The sequence below is a fragment of the Leucoraja erinacea genome, chromosome 5 (assembly GCF_028641065.1).
Source record: "Leucoraja erinacea ecotype New England chromosome 5, Leri_hhj_1, whole genome shotgun sequence".
NCBI classification, from domain to species: Eukaryota; Metazoa; Chordata; class Chondrichthyes; order Rajiformes; family Rajidae; genus Leucoraja; species Leucoraja erinaceus.
Genome location: NC_073381.1, coordinates 90,189,107 through 90,206,962, shown reverse-complemented (window position 1 = coordinate 90,206,962; position 17,856 = coordinate 90,189,107). Strand labels below are relative to the sequence as shown.

The window sequence follows — 17,856 nt, the reverse complement described above, 5'->3', positions numbered from 1 at the left end:
ACTCATACACAAACATATACATACTTACATCCATATATCCATACATAAGCCACAAACATAAATACATTTATACATGCATAAGCATGCACACAAACATACATATATACAGTTTACAAATAATTATCCAAATTCTATGAACAACGCAAATATCACACTGTGTCAATAACCTAAATATAACCGTGATCACAGCCCTTCCTCATTCTTATACCTCTGGAAAATATTTGTTTTGCACTTCTTCTTAAACTGAGTAATGTTTGTGCTTTGCGTGAATCCCACATCCAAATCATTCCACAATTTCACCCCACATATTGAAATACACATACTCTTCATAGTTGTACGGACACAAAGTTTCTTTAAATTAAACTTTCCTCTCATATTATAACCACCCTCCCTGTTCAAGAACATTTTTTGTATATTACCTGGTAGAAAACTATTTCTTGCTTTATACATTATTTATGCTGTATTAAATTCTACTAGATCCATAAACTTCAAGGCATTTGAGTTTAAAAACAGAGAGTTAGTGGGTTCACAAAATCCTACATTATTAACTATCCTTATGGCCCTTTTTTGCAGTATGCATAATGGATGTAGATTGCTTTTGTAAGTGTTACCCCTTTAGAGTTGCAGCATGGAAATCGGCCCTTTGGCCCAATGAGTCCGTGCAGACCAGCGATCACCCCGTACACTGGCACTATCCTACACACTAGGGACAATTTACAATTTTCCAGAAGCCAATTAACCTACAAAGTTGCACGTCTTTGGAGTGTGGGAGAAAACCGGATCACCCGGAGAAAAACCCCGCAAGTCACTCGAAGAACGTGCAAACTCCGTATAGACGGAGTTCCATAGTCAGGAACAATACCGGGTGTGTGGTGCTGTGAGGCAGCAACTTTACTGCAGCACCACCGTGCTGCCCATTATCGGAGGTTCTGGTCGCCTCGTTGCAGGAAGTATGTGGAGATTGTAGAAAAGATGCAGAAGAGGTTGACCAAAATGCTGCCTGGATAAGTCGGTATTAGCTACAAAGAGAGTTTGGACAAACTTGGATTGTTTTCTCTAGAAGGATGAAGGTTGAGGGGAGACCTGATAGAATTGTACATGATTATGAGAGGCATAAATAAGAAAGACAGTCAGGGTGGAAATGTCAAACACTAGAGGGCATACCTATAAGGTGAGAGGGGCAAACTTTAAAGGAGATGTGCGGGGCAAGTTCTTTTACACAGAGGGTGACGAGTGCCTGGAATGCACTGCCTGGGGCGGTGGTGGAGGCAGATATGACAATGACATTTTAGAGGCTTTTGAAATGGCACATGCAAACACAGGTAATCGAGCAAATTGATCACGTGCAGGCAGATGATACCAGTTTAACTTGGTATCATTTTCTGCACAGACATTGTGGGCCGAAGGGCCTTTTCCTGTACTGTACTGTTTTATGTTCAATGTGCCCTGGTCAAACTTCTTCCTTTCTTCAAAGCCCAAAAGGGCTATACAGATTATTTTCTATTTTGTGAAATACATAATCCTCTTGTCAAATGTGGGGAAAAGAAAATGATTGAAAAATATGAATGCACAAATTCAAATTATGAAACCATAGAAATATGCGTTTGGTGACAGATCCATAAAGCAAATTGCTCTGATACAGACCACTCAACATTTGCGCACAATAAATTGTTTTGAGTTGCTGCTATTATCCGGGAGGCGTAGACTTGCCGCAGGTATATTTACAGTTTTCAGATAACATAGTGGAATGTGTGTCTTTGGAATGTGTGAGGAAACCTGAGCACCCGGAGGGAACGACATGGTCACAGGGAGAAGGTGTAGACTCCAAACAGAGGTCATGGTTGAATCTGGGTAACTGTAGCGTTGAGGCAGCAGTTCTACTTGCTTTGTTCCGGGATGGTGGTGCAGCGGTAAACTTGCTGCCTCACAGAGCCAGAGACCCGGGTTTGATCCTGACTATGAGTGCTGTCTGTACAGAGTTTGTACGTTCTCCCCGTGATTTGTGTGGGTTTTCTCCAGGGGCTCCGGTATCCTCCCACATTCCAAAGGCATACATATTTGTAGGTTGATTGGCTTGGTAAAATTGTAAATTGCCCCATGTGTGTGTTAGATAGTGTTAGTGTGCGCAGGTTATACAGAAAAGCTGGAGAAACTCAGCGGGTGCAGCAGCATCTATGGAGCGAAGGAAATAGGCAACGTTTCGGGCCGAAACCCTTCTTCAGACCTGAGGAGGAGCACTTAGTGTGCGCAGACTGGGTGGGCCGAAGGGCCTGTTTCCGTGCTGTATCTCTAAACTAAATTAAGATTGGGAGAGGAGGGGGAAGAGAGGTTGAGAGGAGGAGGGAGAGAGGGGAGAGAGATAGAGAGGGAAGGAGGGAGGGAGAGAGAGAGACAGAGAGAGAGGAGTGGGAAAGAGAGGAGCAGGAGAAGAGAGGGAAGGAAGGAAAGAGGAGAGAGGGAGAGAGGAGGAGAGAGAGAGGAAGGAGGGAGAGGGAGGAGAGAGGAGGAGGAGAGAGGAGGAGAGGAGGAGGAGAGAGGAGAGAGGAGGAGGAGGGAGAGAGGAGGAGGGAGAGAGGAGGAGGGAGAGAGAGGAGGAGGGAGGAGGAAGAGAAAGAAAGAGGGAGGAATGTGTACATCCATCTACATCTTGATGGAGCAGCCTGCACTCCCTCCTCCCGCCGGGTGGGGGCACTCCCGAGGACCCTTAGTGCGCCGGCGCTCGCGGTGCGTGCCGGGATAGTAAGATGGCGGCGCCCAGGGGAGGCGGCGACGCGGAGGCGCAGTGAAGCCGGGGCAGCGGCGGCGGAGCAGCAGGAGGAGCAGGAGGAGCAGGAGGAGCAGGAGCAGCAGCAGCAGCAGGAGCAGGAGGAGCAGGACCAGCAGCAGGAGCAGGAGGAGGAGCAGGAGCAGCAGGAGGAGGAGCCACAGGAGCAGGACCCACAGACACACTCCCCGGGGAACGGCACCGGGCGGGCGGGCGGGCGGGGGAGACATCGGCTGCGCGAGCCTCAACTTGTTGTTTTAACAGGTCGGATCGATCGTCCTTTTGGCTCAGATGGAGGTGGTGGGAACCTGACCTCGCGTGACCCCTCACTGACCCCAGACTGAACCTCCCCGACCCCCCAGTGACCGGGTTTCCCCACACCCTGAAACCTACCCAGTCTCTGGGGGACTTTCACCACCTCCCTCCTCCCCGCAAACTCACCCCGTCCCAAACCTCAAACATCACCTGCTAATCCTAACTCTCACAAAAAAAACAACAATCCTCACAGGGTTCTGCCCAAAACTCACCTTCACAACAACCCCATCCTGCAGATCCCCACGCAATCGATGTGCAGAGACCACATTGACCACATTACCAGTTCTTGCAAGTTCTACATTATCCCACTTCCTCATCCACTCCCTACACACTAGGAGCAATTATCAGAGGGCGAATTAAACTACAAACCCGCGTGCCTTTGGGATGTGGGAGAAAACCAGAGTCCCCGGTGTTTTGCATTAGTTTACGAAATGTTGTAAGAAGGAACTGCAGATGCTGGTTTACATCTTGCATATTGACTCAGTTGTTCTGTTCGTTCGGTACTGATGGATGGTTGGTTTTATGTATCGGGAGAGTCTTGCTTAGCTTTAGTTTAGTTTAAAGATGCAGCGTGGAAATAAGCCCTTCAACCCACTGAGTGCGCCAATCAGCGATCACCCCATACACAGCACTATCCTACACATGCCAGGATCAATTCATAATTTTCCAAAGCCAATTAACATACAAACCTGAGTGTCTTTGGAGTGGGAGAAACTGGAGGACCCAGAGAAAATGCACGCAGGTCAATCGGAGAACGTACAAATTCTGCACAGATACCATTGAGTTTGTCGAATGTGGCCCTACCAATAGAAAGAAAAAGGCAATGAATTGTAAGATGGGGATCTAGCCCGTTAATTCTTATTTCAGTCTGAAGAAGGCCCCGACCCAAAATGCCACTTGTCTATTCCCTCCACAAATCGGGTAGAGTCTCTTGCCTAGTGTGGGCAAATCAAGGACAAGGGGACATAGGTTTAAGGTGAAGGGGAAAAGATTGAATTGGAATCTGAGGGCTAACGTTTACACACAAAGGGTGGTGGGTGTATGGAACAAGCTGCCAGAGGAGGAAGTTGAGGCAGGGGCTATCCCAACATTTAAGAAACAGGTACGTGGATAGGACAGGTTTGGAGGGATATGGACCAAACGTGGGCAGGTGGATCTAGTGTAGTTTTGCCGGTGTGGGTAAGTTGGGCTGAAGGGCCTATTACCACACTGTATCTCTCTATGAAATGCTGTCTGACCTACTGAGTTGGTCCAGCACCTTGAGTTTAACTCTTATCTTCCCCCAAGTATTTCCATTAATTTTTTTTTAATATCAGATTTCACAAAATGGGTGGTAAAGAAGGCTTTTGGTACATTTACTTTATTTGTTAGGGTATTGAGGTTAGAAGTTGGGGTGTTATGTTCCAGTTGCACCAGGCATTAGTGAGACCACACTTGGAGTTTTTGTCACCCTGTCGAGGGAAAGATGTTATTAAGCTGGAAAGAGCACAGAGAAGATTTATGAAGATATTGCCAGAGCTTGTGGGCCTAAGCTGCAGGGAAAGTTTGGACAGGTCAGGACTTTATTCCTTGGAGTTCAGGAGGCTGAGGGGTGATCTTTTAGAGATGTATAAAACCACGAGGGGAATAGTAAGGATGAATGCACAGTCTTTTACTGAGGGTATGGAAATCAAGAACTGGAGGGCATAGTTTTACGGTGAAAGGACCAGATTTAATAGGAACCTGAGGGACAATGTTTTCACACAGAGGGTAGTGGCTGTATGGAACGATGTGCTGGAGGCGGTAGTTAAGGTAGGGACCATAACAGCATTTAAATGACATTTGCACAGGTACATGGATGCCAAGGGTTCAATGATACTTTATTGTCAAAAGTACTGTTTTGCATACAACCTGGTAAAATCGTAGGCAGTATACAAGTGTCACCAAGTGTCCAGCGCCAACAAAGTTACAACAGTTCACCGAATAGCCCTGTCTTCTGCCTGCTGCTGGATGTGGACGTCTGCACCCACCTGCGCTCTTGACGCCCCCGCCCTCACAGCCCTCTCTGCGGCCCATCCACAAAGTCGATGGCCCCCTGCGCTCTCGACGGCTCCCCTTCGCTTATGGGTCTCTCCTCGCTCTCGGTGGAGCGGGTACTGTCGGAGCCCGGGTCACCGAGCGGGACCTCGGTCCGAGGGATATGGGCCAAACATGGACAAAGGGGACTAGCTTAAATGGGGCGTCTTGTTTAACATGGAAGAGTTGGGCTGATGTTCCTCTTTCCGGTCTACGACTTTGTAGTATTGACTGTTGCTTTTATGCTTGATGCTGTGATCCGGGGCAAATGTGTGATCGCCTGTGAGGTGTGACAGGGGGCATATTTCGGGATTTGTAAATGTCTGATTTCCTCCGAGCAGAAATAATGCTGATATCTGGAATCCATGTCGAACGTCTATGAAGAGAGGGTAACGATGATCGCAGCAGGGGAAATGCAGGAGTTTGTTCCGTTTGGCCGTGACCACTGCAGGCGCCACCCTAATGCCACAAACCTGCAGCTGCGGCAGCTGCAGCCTGCCTCGGAGCTGTGGTCGTCTGATGGAGATGCGGGGCTGGTGGGCTCGCTGAGGGAGGTTACAATCCACGAGAAACAAAAGGTACGGGACTTTTTTGATGAAATTACTGCTTGGCTTTCAGCCGAACAAGGTGGACCTTGTTACTTGTGTGCAGAACTTTGTTGAAACCACCGAAGATACGAAATGCTGGAGTAACTCAGCAGGACAGGCAGCATCTCTGGAGAGAAGGAATGGGTGACGTTTTGGGCCGAGATCCTTCTTCAGACCACGTTTTGAACATTTTGTGTATATTTGCCTTCCAGCTGCTGCAGTGTACATTTGCAAAATGACTCCAGGATGAAAGAGTTATCCCATGAGATTCTCGCAGGATATCAGTTTTATCTGGCTGAGTCTATGCCAGCTCACAGAGCAACTCCATTTTCCCTTTGTAGAAACAAGGAACGGCAGGATGACGCAGTGGTAAAGTTGCTGCCTTACTCCACCAGAGACCCAGGTTCGACCTTGACTCTGGGTGCTATTTGCATGTTCTCCCTATGACCGTGTGGGTTTCTCCGGTTTCTTTCCACACTTCAAGGACGTGCAGGTTTGTAGGTTAAATGGTTTCGGTAAAATTTGGCCCTAGTGTGTAGGGTAGTGCTGGTGCAAGGGGTGATCGCTGATTAGCGCAAACTCTATGTACTGAAGGGCGTGCTTCCCCGCATTATCTCTAAACGCTAAAGGAAGCTTTATTATAAAATACCATAGACTCGAAGTTAAAGCACAATGTCACAGCTTTAAGGTGAGAGGGGCAATGTTTAAAGGAGACGTGCAGGGTAACGTTTTTATACAGCGGATGGTGGGTGCCTGGAACGTACTGTGGGGGGGGAGGGTTGAGGCAGATACGATGATGGCATTTAATAGGGTTGTAGATGGTCAAAAAGACACAGAGTGCTGGAGTAACTCAGCTGGTCTGACCGTATCTCTGGGGAACATGGATGGGTGATGTTTTGAGTTGAGACCAGGCATATAGATATGGAGGGAATATGGATTATGCACAGGCAGATACGAGATGGTCTGAGCATCATGATTGGCACATACACTGTGGGCTGAAGGGCCTGTTCTTGTGTTGTGTTTAATGTTCTATGTTTAATGTTCTATGTCAAGAGTGCTTAATTGTCATATGTACTGAAACGGAACCATGAATGTCTTGTTTTCAGCAGCTCAACAGATCTGTAAACACAGTACTTAATAGTGTACAACATTATAAACAAGGTAACGTTAACATTATACCATTATAACATGATATCATTATAAACAATCAACAACATTCAACAAATGAAAAACCCCCAATGTTAGTGCAAAAACAAACTCCCAAGCGCAGCCAAGACAGTTTGAAGTTCAGTTGGTGTTTTATAGTATTCAATAGCCCGATGGTTGTTGGGAAAAAGTTGTTCTTGATCCTGGAGATCAGGGTTCTTCCCGATGGCAGGAGTGAAATGAGAGTGTGGCCAGGGTGGTGTGGGTCTGTGATGAAGCTGGCTGCCTTTTTGAGGCTGCACCTTGTATGGATCCCTTCGATGGTGGGGAGATCAGTACCCGTGATGGACTGGGTAGTGTTCACCACTTTTATAATTTTCTTCATCCCTGGGCATTCGAGTTACCGAACCAGGCTGTGATGCAACCAGTCAACGTGCTCTCTGCCGCAGCCCTGTAGAAGTTCAAGAGATTATTTGTTAAAGCGCTAGTTATATATTTAACTATTGTGGAGAAAGACCATCCCAAAGAACTGCGGGTTTGTTGGTTAATTGGTCTTACAGTGGGTGGCACAGTGACGTAGCGGTATGATTGCTGCCTTACAGCGCCCGAGATCCTGACTACGAGTGCTGTCAGTGCAGAGTTTGTACGTTCTCCCCCTGACCTGCCTGTGTTTTCTCCAGGATCTCCAGTTTCCTCCCACACTCCAAAGACTTAAAGGTTTGTAGGCTAATTGGCTTGGTGAAAATTGTAAACAGTCCCTAGCGTGTGTAGGATAGTGTTAATGTGCAGGGATCGCTGGTCGACAGGGACTCGGTGGGTATCATTCTGGTTCAAAAAAAGACAATACTGGGAATACTCAGATCTGGCACCATGTATGGAGAGAGTAAAAGAGCTAACGTTTCAGATTGGTAACCTTTTATTAGAAAGATCACCGACCTGAAAAGTTATCAGCATTTTACTTCAAATTTTCATCATCGTTTTTTTTAATCATAAGGTCATAATAAATAGGATTATAATTAGGCCATTCGGCCCATCAAGTCTACTCTGTCTTTCAATCATGGCTGATCTATCTCTCCCTCCTAACCCCAGTATGCTTTTTATTTAGATAAATCTATACTCTGCCTCCTCCAAGGTTAAAATGTTTTCGTTAGGGTATGAGTCACAGAGCAACAGAGTTTTATTCTTGCCACAATATATCAAGGTACAGTGAAAAGCTTTTATGTTGCGTGCTATCCAGTCAGTGAAAGACAATACAAAATCACATTCAAGCTGTCCACAGAGTACAGATACAGGATAAAGGGAATAATGTTTAGTGCAAGGTAAATTCCGATTAGAGGTAGTCCAAAGGTCTCCAGTGAGGTAGATGGTAGGTGCAATCCTGTCAAAGAAAAGACAATACATGAATACAATCAATCTGTTCACAGTGCACAGATAGAAGGTACAACATTTTGTGCAAGATAAAGTCTAAATACATCTACACCTATTCCATTTTAGTGATGCAGTTGCACATTCCTGTATAGTATTTTGCTGGATAAAACCACCGATCAGAAAAATCAGTAGAAAATCTTCAAACAATGTTTATTTAAAAAAAAGACACATAAATGCTGGAGTAACTCAGCAGGTCAGGCAGCATCTCTGGGGGACAAGGATAGGTGGCGTTTTGGGTCTGGATCCTTCTTCAGACTCTTGCTGATGTATCATGTTTATGTAGTGTTACCTTCCACGGCCTCACGGTCGATTGCAGGATGCAACCCCCAGGGACCAAGGGTTGAAAAGGGCTGTGCAAGGAGAGGGACGAACATGATGTTTAGATACCACAGCACAGCCAGTTTCCCCGCAGCTCAGACTTTGCTCCCCCTTCCCTCATGTCACAACAGAGACCCCTTGTCATCTTTCAGCGGTCGCATACAACAGATAATCCTCCGACATTTTCGCCATCTCCAATGGGATCACCACCACTCATCACATCTTCCCATCTCCACCTCTTTCCACCTTCCACAGAGACCGTTCCCTCTTCAGCTCCCTGGTTAACTTGTCACTTCCCACCCAGCCCACACCATCCCCAGGTACCTTCCCCGGCAACCGTCCCTATACATCCTCCCTCGACTCTGTCCAGGGACCCCGATAGTCCTTTCAGGTTAGGCAGAGGTTCACTTTCAACCCTATCTACTGTATCCGTTGTTCAAAGTCTGGACTCTTGTACACCTGTGCTCATTCCGCTTGGAACTACCTGATCTCCTGGTTGCCAAACACTTTAATTCCCCTTCCCACTCCCACGCTGACCTTTCTGTTCTTTTCCCTGACTCTCCGTCTGAAGAAGGGTGTCGACCAAAATTGTCATCTATTCCTTTTCTCCAGAAAGAACCCGCTGTCTGACCCGCTGAGTTACTCCAGCATTTTGTGTCTATCTTTAGTTAAAATAAACATTGAAGGTTGTAAACTAAGCTGAGGGCAATAAAACTGATCAGGGAGTAGTGGCTGGGATAGAGGCGATGGGAATGAAAAATGGTGCCAAAATGGCACCTCTTTATAGACTCATTGAGCTGTTCTGTACTAACCGGAGGATTGTGCTTATGCATGGTCTTCTTCTTTCGTGTGGCATGCACGGTCTAAAGTTGTTGGAGAACTTGTTCTATTTGATCTTCCGTTTGTGCACGTCGAGTTGATTGCATTAGTCGAAACAGGGCGGAACACGTGAAGGTTGCAATCTTCCACCCCTTATGCATGGTGATAGTCTTGCTGATCTTATAGGCAAAATAAGTATTTCACTGTATCTTGATACATCAGGCCATCAGGCTTCTGATCTCATAAAGACATCATATATGTTGATTATTTTATTTATTATTGTCTTTTACCTTCCAATGTCACTTTTATCTTACCTTTTTTAATCTTATTTTAATCCTCGTAATATCATTGCTGAGGTGACCCGTTGTCTTGTCAAACACATTTCATTGTACCGTTGGCCCTGTGTTAACCTACAAATGACAAATAAAACTGAACTGAACTGTACATGTGATGATAAAGAAACCATTGATCTAAGTTTAACTCACTTTTGGACTCTGACTTCAATTTTAGAAAGTATTTTGAAGTGGAATTGAAAACATCTGTACAATCAAATGTCTTGATGCAATTGCCATGCTGGAAAAGTCGCAGTGTGGTAGAAGACAATCTGCCCTCAATCGTTCGATGGTTTATTTATTATCCAATCTCTGGGCGAGTTCTCGGTTCCTCTGTTTCTTGAAGGCGTGATAACCAATGGTGATGTAACTTGTTGCAGGAGAGCTGGCACCTGAGGAAAGGCTGTTGTGAAATTGGCGAAGAGCTGGATTACGATGAAGAGCTCTATGTGGCTGGAAACATGGTCATCTGGAGCCGAGGAAGTAAGAGTCACGCCTCGTCCGTTTACAAAGCCTTTACAGTGGATAGCCAAGTCCTGCAGGTTAGGCGGCGATTTACATTTACTACATTTGCTTTTTAATACGTTTGTGATTTGATCAGAATTGAACTTTGTAGGAGGGGCTCTTCATTCTCGCCCCCCCCTCCACCCCTCACCGAGTCCATCCTTGTTCTCTTGGTGGCCCGCCCATGGCAGGTTCCTCTTTGTTCCCGTCGGCGCTTCCTCGACCGACTGCTGGGATTCACACAACCACTCGCTCGCCGACACTTATGTGGGCAACAGCTCATCAACGTCCCTCCACTGCCACCAACATTCCCCCTCGCTTGCTGCTGGCCCGCTTCGCTCAGCCACCCCCCCCCCACTCTCCCACCCTTCCCTACCCCCTCCCCCCCCCCCCCCCCCCTTCCACTCTCACCCCCCTCCCTCCACTCTCACCCCCCTCCCTCCACTCTCACCCCCCTCCCTCCACTCTCACCCCCCCTCCACTCTCACCCCCCTCCCTCCCTCCCTCCCCCCCACCCCCCCCTCCACTCTCACCCCCCTCCCTCCACTCTCACACCCCCCCCTCCCCCTCACCCTCCACTCTCACCCCCCTCCCCCCACCTCCCTCTCACCCCCCCACTCCCTCCACTCCCTCCACCCCCCCCCCTCCCTCCACTCTCACCCCCCCCACTCACACCCCTCCCCTCCCTCTCACACCCCCCCTCCCTCCACTCTCACCCCCCCTCCCCCTCCCTCCACTCTCACCCCCCTCCCTCCACCTCCCACCCCCCCTCCCTCCACTCTCGCACCCCCCCCCTCCACTCACCCCCCCCCTCCACCCCCTCACACCCTCTCCCTCCACTCACCCCCCCCTCCACTCTCACACCCCCCCTCCCTCCACTCTCAACCCCTCCCTCCCTCCACTCTCACCCCCCCCTCCACTCCACTCTCACCCCCCTCCCTCCACTCTCACCCCCCCCCTCCACTCTCACCCCCCCCTCCCTCCCTCCACTCTCACCCCCCCCCCCCCCACTCTCACCCCCCCTCCCTCCACTCTCACCCCCCCCCTCCCTCCACTCTCTCACCTCCCCCCTCCCCTCCAACCCCCCTCCCCCACTCACCCTCCTCCACCTCCTCCCTCCCTCCACCCCCCCCTCCCTCCACTCTCACCCCCCCCTCCCTCCACTCTCACCCCCCACACTCCCTCCACTCACCCCCCCCCCTCCACCTCACCCCCCCCCCCTCCCCTCACCCCCCTCCCTCCACTCTCCCTCCCACCCCCCCCTCCCCCACTCTCCCCCCCTTCCCCCCCCACTCTCACCCCCCCTCCCCACTCTCACCCCCCCCCTCCCTCCACTCTCAAACCCCCCTCCCCTCCACTCTCACCCCCCCTCCCTCCACTCTCACCCCCCTCCCTCCCACCCTCTCACCCCCCCCTCTCCACTCTCCACCCCCCCCCTCCACTCCACTCTCCCACCCCCCACCCTCCCTCACACTCCACCCCCCCCCCTCCCTCCACTCTCCCCCCCCTCCCTCTCACTCCACCCCCCCCCTCCCACTCAATCACCCCCTCCCTCCACCCACCCCCCCCCCTCCACTCTCACCCCCCCTCCCTCCCACTCCCCCCCCTCCCTCCACTCCCCCCCTCCCCCCACCTCCACTCTCACCCCCCTCCCTCCATCTCTCACCCCCTCCCTCCACTCTCACCCCCCTCCCCACCACTCTCACCCCCCCCCCTCCCTCCACCCCTCCCTCTCCTCAACCCCCCCTCCACCCTCAACCCCCCCCCTCCCTCCCCACCACCTCCACTCTCCCCCCCCCTCCCTCCCTCTCACCCCCACCCCCTCCACACTCTCCTCCCCCCCCCCTCCACCTCCACCCCCTCCCACCCCCCTCTCACTCGCACCCCCCTCCCTCCACCACCTCCCCCCCCTCCCTCCACCTCTCCCCCCCTCCCTCCACTCTCACCCCCCCCCCTCCACTCTCACACCTCTCCCCTCCACCTCCCCCCCCCTCCCTCCACTCTCACCCCCCCCCCTCCACTCCAACCACCCCTCCCTCCTCCACTCTCTCACCCCCTCCCTCCACTCTCCCTCCCCACCTCTCCTCCCCCCCTCACCCCCCCCCCTCCCTCACTCTCCCCCCCTCCACTCTCACCCCCCTCCCCCCACTCTCCCCCCCCCCCTCCTCCCTCCCTCCCTCCCCCCTCCCCCCACACTCCACTCTCACCCCCCTCCCTCCACTCTCACCCCACCCCTCCCTCGCGTCCACACCCCCCATCCCACTCCACCCCCACCCTCCCAACCTCCCTCCACCCCCCCTCCTCCCCCCCACCCCTCCCCCACTCCCTCCATCCTCCCCTCCACACTCACCCCCACCCTCTCCCTCCACTCACCACCCCCCTCCCCTCATCCCCCCCCTCCTCCACCTCACACCCCCCCTCCCTCCACCCCCCCCCCCCCTCCACTCCCACCCCTCACCCCACCTCCCTCCACCTCCCCCCCTCCCTCCACTCTCCCCCCCCTCCCTCCACTCCACCCCCCCCCCCACCCCCACCTCACACCCCCCTCCCTCCCACCCCCCCCCTCCACTCACCCCCCCTGCTCCCTCCACTCTCACCCCCCCCTCCCTCCCCCCCTCCCTCCACTCTCCCCCCCCCCCCCCCCCTCCCCTCCCCCCCCCCCTCCACTCTCACCCCCCACTCCCTCCCACCCACCCCCCTCCCTCCCTCCACCCTCCCTCCACTCACTCCCCCTCCCCCCCTCACCCCCTCCCACCACAACCCCTCCCTCCACTCTCCCCCCCTCCCCTCCTCCCCCCCCACCCTCCCTCACCCACCCCCCCCCTCCCTCCACACCCCCCCACTCCCCCCCACTCTCCCCCCCCTCCTCTCACCCCTCCCCACACTCCCCCCCCCCCCCCACTCCTCACCCCCCCCCTCCCTCCAACACGGTCACCCCCCCTCCTCCCACTCCCCACCCCCCCCTCCCCTCTCCCTCCCCCTCCACCCACCCCCCACCCTCCACTCTCAACCCCCCTCCCTCCACACACTCCACACTCACCCCCTCCCCCCCACCCTCTCCCCACACCCCCCTCCCTCCCTCCCACCCCCACACTCACCCCCCCTCCCTCCACTCCCTCACCCCCCCCTCCCTCCACTCTCACCCCCCCCACACCCACACACCTCCCTCACCCCCCTCCCCCACTCTCATACCCCCACCCCCCTCCACCCCACCTCCCCCCTCCCACCCCCCCCCCTCACTCCCCCCCCCCTCCACCACCCCCACAACACACCTCCACCACACCCCCCCTCTCCCTCCACCCAAGTCCACCTCCACCCCCCCCTCCACACCCCCCACACCTACCACAATCCACCACCCCCTCCCTCCCCTCCCCCACCTCCCTCCATCACACTCCACCCCCCCCCCACTCCACTCCCCCCTCCCCCCCCCATCCCACAATCCACCCTCCAACACACCCCCCTCCCCTCCAAATCACAACCCCCACCCCCAACCCATCCCTCCCTCCACACCCCTCCCTCCACACCCACCCCCCCCCCCCCCCTCCCCAATCCCCACCCCCCACCCCCCCTCTCACAACACACAACCCCCCCACACTCCAACTCCACCTCCCCCACCCCACCCACCCCTCTCACAACCCCACCCTTCCCACCGCCCTCCCCCACCCACCCCCTCCCTCCCCCATCTCACCCCACTCCCCCCCCACCCACCCCCCCACACACCACTCACACCCCCCCCACCCCCCTCAACCCCCACTCCCCCCACCTCCCACCACCCTCCCCCCCCTCCTCACCCACACCCCACCCTCCCCCCCCCCCACCCACCCCCCACCCCCCACAAACCATCCCCCCCACACACCCCCCCACCACCCCCCCCCCTCACTCCACCCACACCCCCCCTCAACCCCCACTCCCCCTCCCCCCACCCCCCCCCACCCTCCACCACCCCACCCCCCTCCCACCCCCCCCTCCCCACCCCCCCCACTGTCCCCCCCAACCCCCCAACTCCCCCTCCCACAACCACACCCCCTCCCCTCCCCCCACCCTCCCTCACCCCCCCCCCCTCCCCACTCACCCACCCCCCCCCACACCACTCACCCCCCCCTCACATTTCTCCCCCCCTCCCTCCACTCACAAACCCCCCCTCCACACCTCCACCCCCAAAACCCACCACACCCCCCCCCCACACTCCACCATCCCACTCTCCCCCACCCAACCCCCCCCCCTCACACACCCCCTCCCCCACCCCCACAACCCCCCCACCACCCCCCCCACCCCCCCCTCCTCCACCACTCACCCTCCCCCCCCCCCCTCCCACCCTCACACCCACCCCACCACTCTCCCCCAACCCTCCCCCACTCTCACCCTCCACCCTCCACTCCCCTCATCTCCACCCCCCCCCCCTCCACTCTCACACCCCCTCCACAAACATCACACAGCTCTCCCCTCCCTCCACTCTCCCCACCCCTCCCTCCACACCCCCCCTCACCTCTCCCCTCCTCACTCCCTCTCCCCCTCCCTCCACTCACCCCACCCCCCTCCACTCCCCCCCCCTCCACTCTCCCTCCCTCTCCTCCTCCCCCCCCTCCCTTCCACTCTCACCCCCCTCCCTCCACTCTCACCCCCCCCTCCACTCTCACCCCCCCCCTCCACTCTCACCACCCCCCTCTCCTCACCTCACCCCCCCTCCCTCCCTCCACTCTCACCCCCCCTCCACTCCACCCCCCTCCACTCCCCCCCCCCCCTCCCCTCCACCCACCCCCCCCCCACCCACCACCCCCCTCCACTCCACCCCCCCCCCTCCACTCTCACCCCCTCACTCCACCTCCCCTCCCTCCCTCCAACTCTCACTCCCCCCCCTCCACTCCCCCCCCCCTCCTCTCTCACCCCCCCTCCCTCATCACCCCCCCCTCACCCCCCCCCTCCACTCTCACCCCCCCCCCTCCACTCTCCACCCCCCCCCCTCCCTCCACCCCCCCCCCCTCCCCCCCTCCCTCCCCCCTCCCTCCCTCTCACTCCCCACGATACCATCACACTCCCTCCCCACTCCCTCCTTCTTCCCCTCTCTCCCCTTGTCTCCCCCTCCCTCCCCCTCTCCCTCCCACTCTCACCCCCCCTCACTCCCACTCTCACCCCCCCCTCCCCTCCTCTCACCCCCCCCCCCTCCCTCCACCACCCCCCTCACCCACTCTCACGCCCCCTCCCTCCACTTCACCCCCCTCCCTCCACTCTCACCCCCCCCATCTCCACTCTCACCCCCCTCCCACTCCTCACTCCACTCTCACCCCCCCCCCCTCCCTCCACTCTCACCCCCCCTCCACTCTCACCCCCCCTCCCTCCACTATCACCCCCCTCCCTCTCACTCCTTCCTTGCTCGGCCTCCTTGTTCCCTGCTCGTCTTTGTTCCCTGCTCGTGGCTGAATCTGGTATTAATCGGCTCCATGCTGGCAATTGTGTCCGCTCCAGTGTGTCTGCCTAGCGCTTGTTGGGAGCTCCCGTAACCTGTACCTTGATTCCGGCTTTTACATAGGGCTCAGTTGCCCTCTTAATTATGGCTCGGATACGAACAGACACAAAATAAAAAATTTGGAGAGCAGTGGTGAGTTTCTCGAACAAGTCGGATTATTAACGAAGCGCACTGGGAAACACTCTGAGAGAACCCAAAATGTAATAAAAAATCACAGCACCCATACCTTAGCGAGAAGGCAGGCACGGGTTATTGATTGGGGATGATCAGCCATGATCACAATGAATGGCTCGAAGGGCCGAATGGCCTGCTCTTGCACCTATTTTCTATGTTTCTATATTTTCACCTCACAATGGTCACATGTGGATTCTACATTTTTGAAATAATTCAACATTGGTCAATGCCTCTATAACCTTTCATCTTTGTCCTTCCCCAGAGTTATCTTTAACCTTGTTCCCTGTTATTTAGAAAACCAATCTCCCATTTGTCCAACCAATAGGCACAATAAAAGTCACTACTCCCTGATCAGTTTTATTGCCCTCAGCCTAGTTTACAACCCCCAATGTTACACAGAAAAGCTGGAGAAACTCAGCGGGTGCAGCAGCATCTATGGAGCGAAGGAAATAGGCAACGTTTCGGGCCGAAACCCTTCTTCAGACTGATCAGGGGTGGGGGTGGGTGGGGACAAGCGTCGTACAGTACAACCCCCAATGTTTATTTGAACTAAACCAGCTGTGCTGTGGAACCTAAACACCATGATAAATCTATTTCTTGCCTCACTAACATCCTTGTTACCAATTATTAGCCATTTTCCCATCTTGCTTTCCCTTGCTTCCCCAGTATGTAAGGTCTTGGGTTAAACAGATTTCAAACTACTCGTCTTCCTTATCATTTTCAAAATTTCCTACATCAATCTTATTCCTGTTTTTTTTAATTTGCAGACAGAATTGTTTACGTTTTTTAAACAATTGGGAAAAGTCTCAGTCATGATTTAGGAATGTTACGAAATTTTGAGATTTAAAAAATCAAGCCTGTAATTTATCCCATCAGATAAAGCATAAAAAGAACTTTAATTTGATACCTAATACACTTTCATATCTTCAGTATTAAAAAAGTTATGGTCATTTTCATACTCAGAAATTAGCATCTTGTTCCCTATTGCTTTTCCATTGACTTAACACAAAAGCTGTGATCGAGGACAGTCAAAAGCCCATAGCTTTCTTAAAAATTAAGAGAACTGTATGAAATTTTCAGTAATAGATTGAAACATTCTGAAACAAATATAAAACATCTTACTTGGATAACCTGAAATTAAAGCATATAATTAGTTAGTTACCTAATTGTAGCTAATTACAAAATTGATCGTTGTGACGGAAACAGTAATAAACACCCAGACTGCCTTGAAAATTCAAAAATGTGATATTCTCAGGATCAGAACTTTAATATTATTGTATTATATGCTGTAAGTCCGTAACAGTCAGGTAAAGAAATCACAATTTCTAGCAAAAGACCAATTCTTTATGGAGAAGATCAGGTGCGAGCTGGCATATTGGCATATCATAATCAGTGGCATCATTACACTCCTCAGATTGAAACCAATAAGCAACTCTGTACGCCTTGTTTTTCCCTCAACTTTTCAATCTTGGCATTGTAAACCACAAGTTTTTGCTCTTCAAACCACGCATGACATGCCTTTCTGCCCACTACTTTCCCATTAAGAATGTCCTGTAGATCATCACATTTTGAGTAGTCCAAATTTGGATAATCTCGGCGAATGCTGCCTAAATCATTCACTTTTGCTTGGCATTTGAATTGACAATTTTGCATTACTTCTTCGGAGACATCTGTTTAAAATGTAATGATTAGCATTAACAGAAACAAGTTATTATTTGCAGATTTAGAAAGAAAGTTAGAAATGATAAAGTTAAACAAATAGTAAATACCCAACTGAAAATTCATATTCATCAGTTTCATCAAATCAATTAAATTCATCTAATCAATTAAATTCATCTAAATTCAATTACTAGATCTAAACATCTATCCATTTCTTAAGAAAAGGCTATTTTTTTTAAATAGCTTAAGTATCCAAATAACAAATAACAGATCCCATTCACACACAAATTC

At 52.8% G+C, this 17,856-nt stretch overlaps 1 protein-coding gene across 1 annotated transcript in view; it reads left to right on the top strand.

Moving 5' to 3' along the window:
• Positions 1 to 2,933: 2,933 nt before the first annotated feature.
• anapc1 (anaphase promoting complex subunit 1) overlaps positions 2,934 to 17,856 on the top strand; it is a 107,067-nt gene continuing 92,144 nt past the window's right edge. Inside the window, 3 exon segments of the mRNA XM_055636195.1 lie at positions 2,934 to 3,028; positions 5,476 to 5,712; positions 10,145 to 10,306. Of these exon segments, the coding sequence (XP_055492170.1) occupies positions 5,500 to 5,712; positions 10,145 to 10,306 (375 nt within the window). The 5' untranslated portion in view covers positions 2,934 to 3,028; positions 5,476 to 5,499.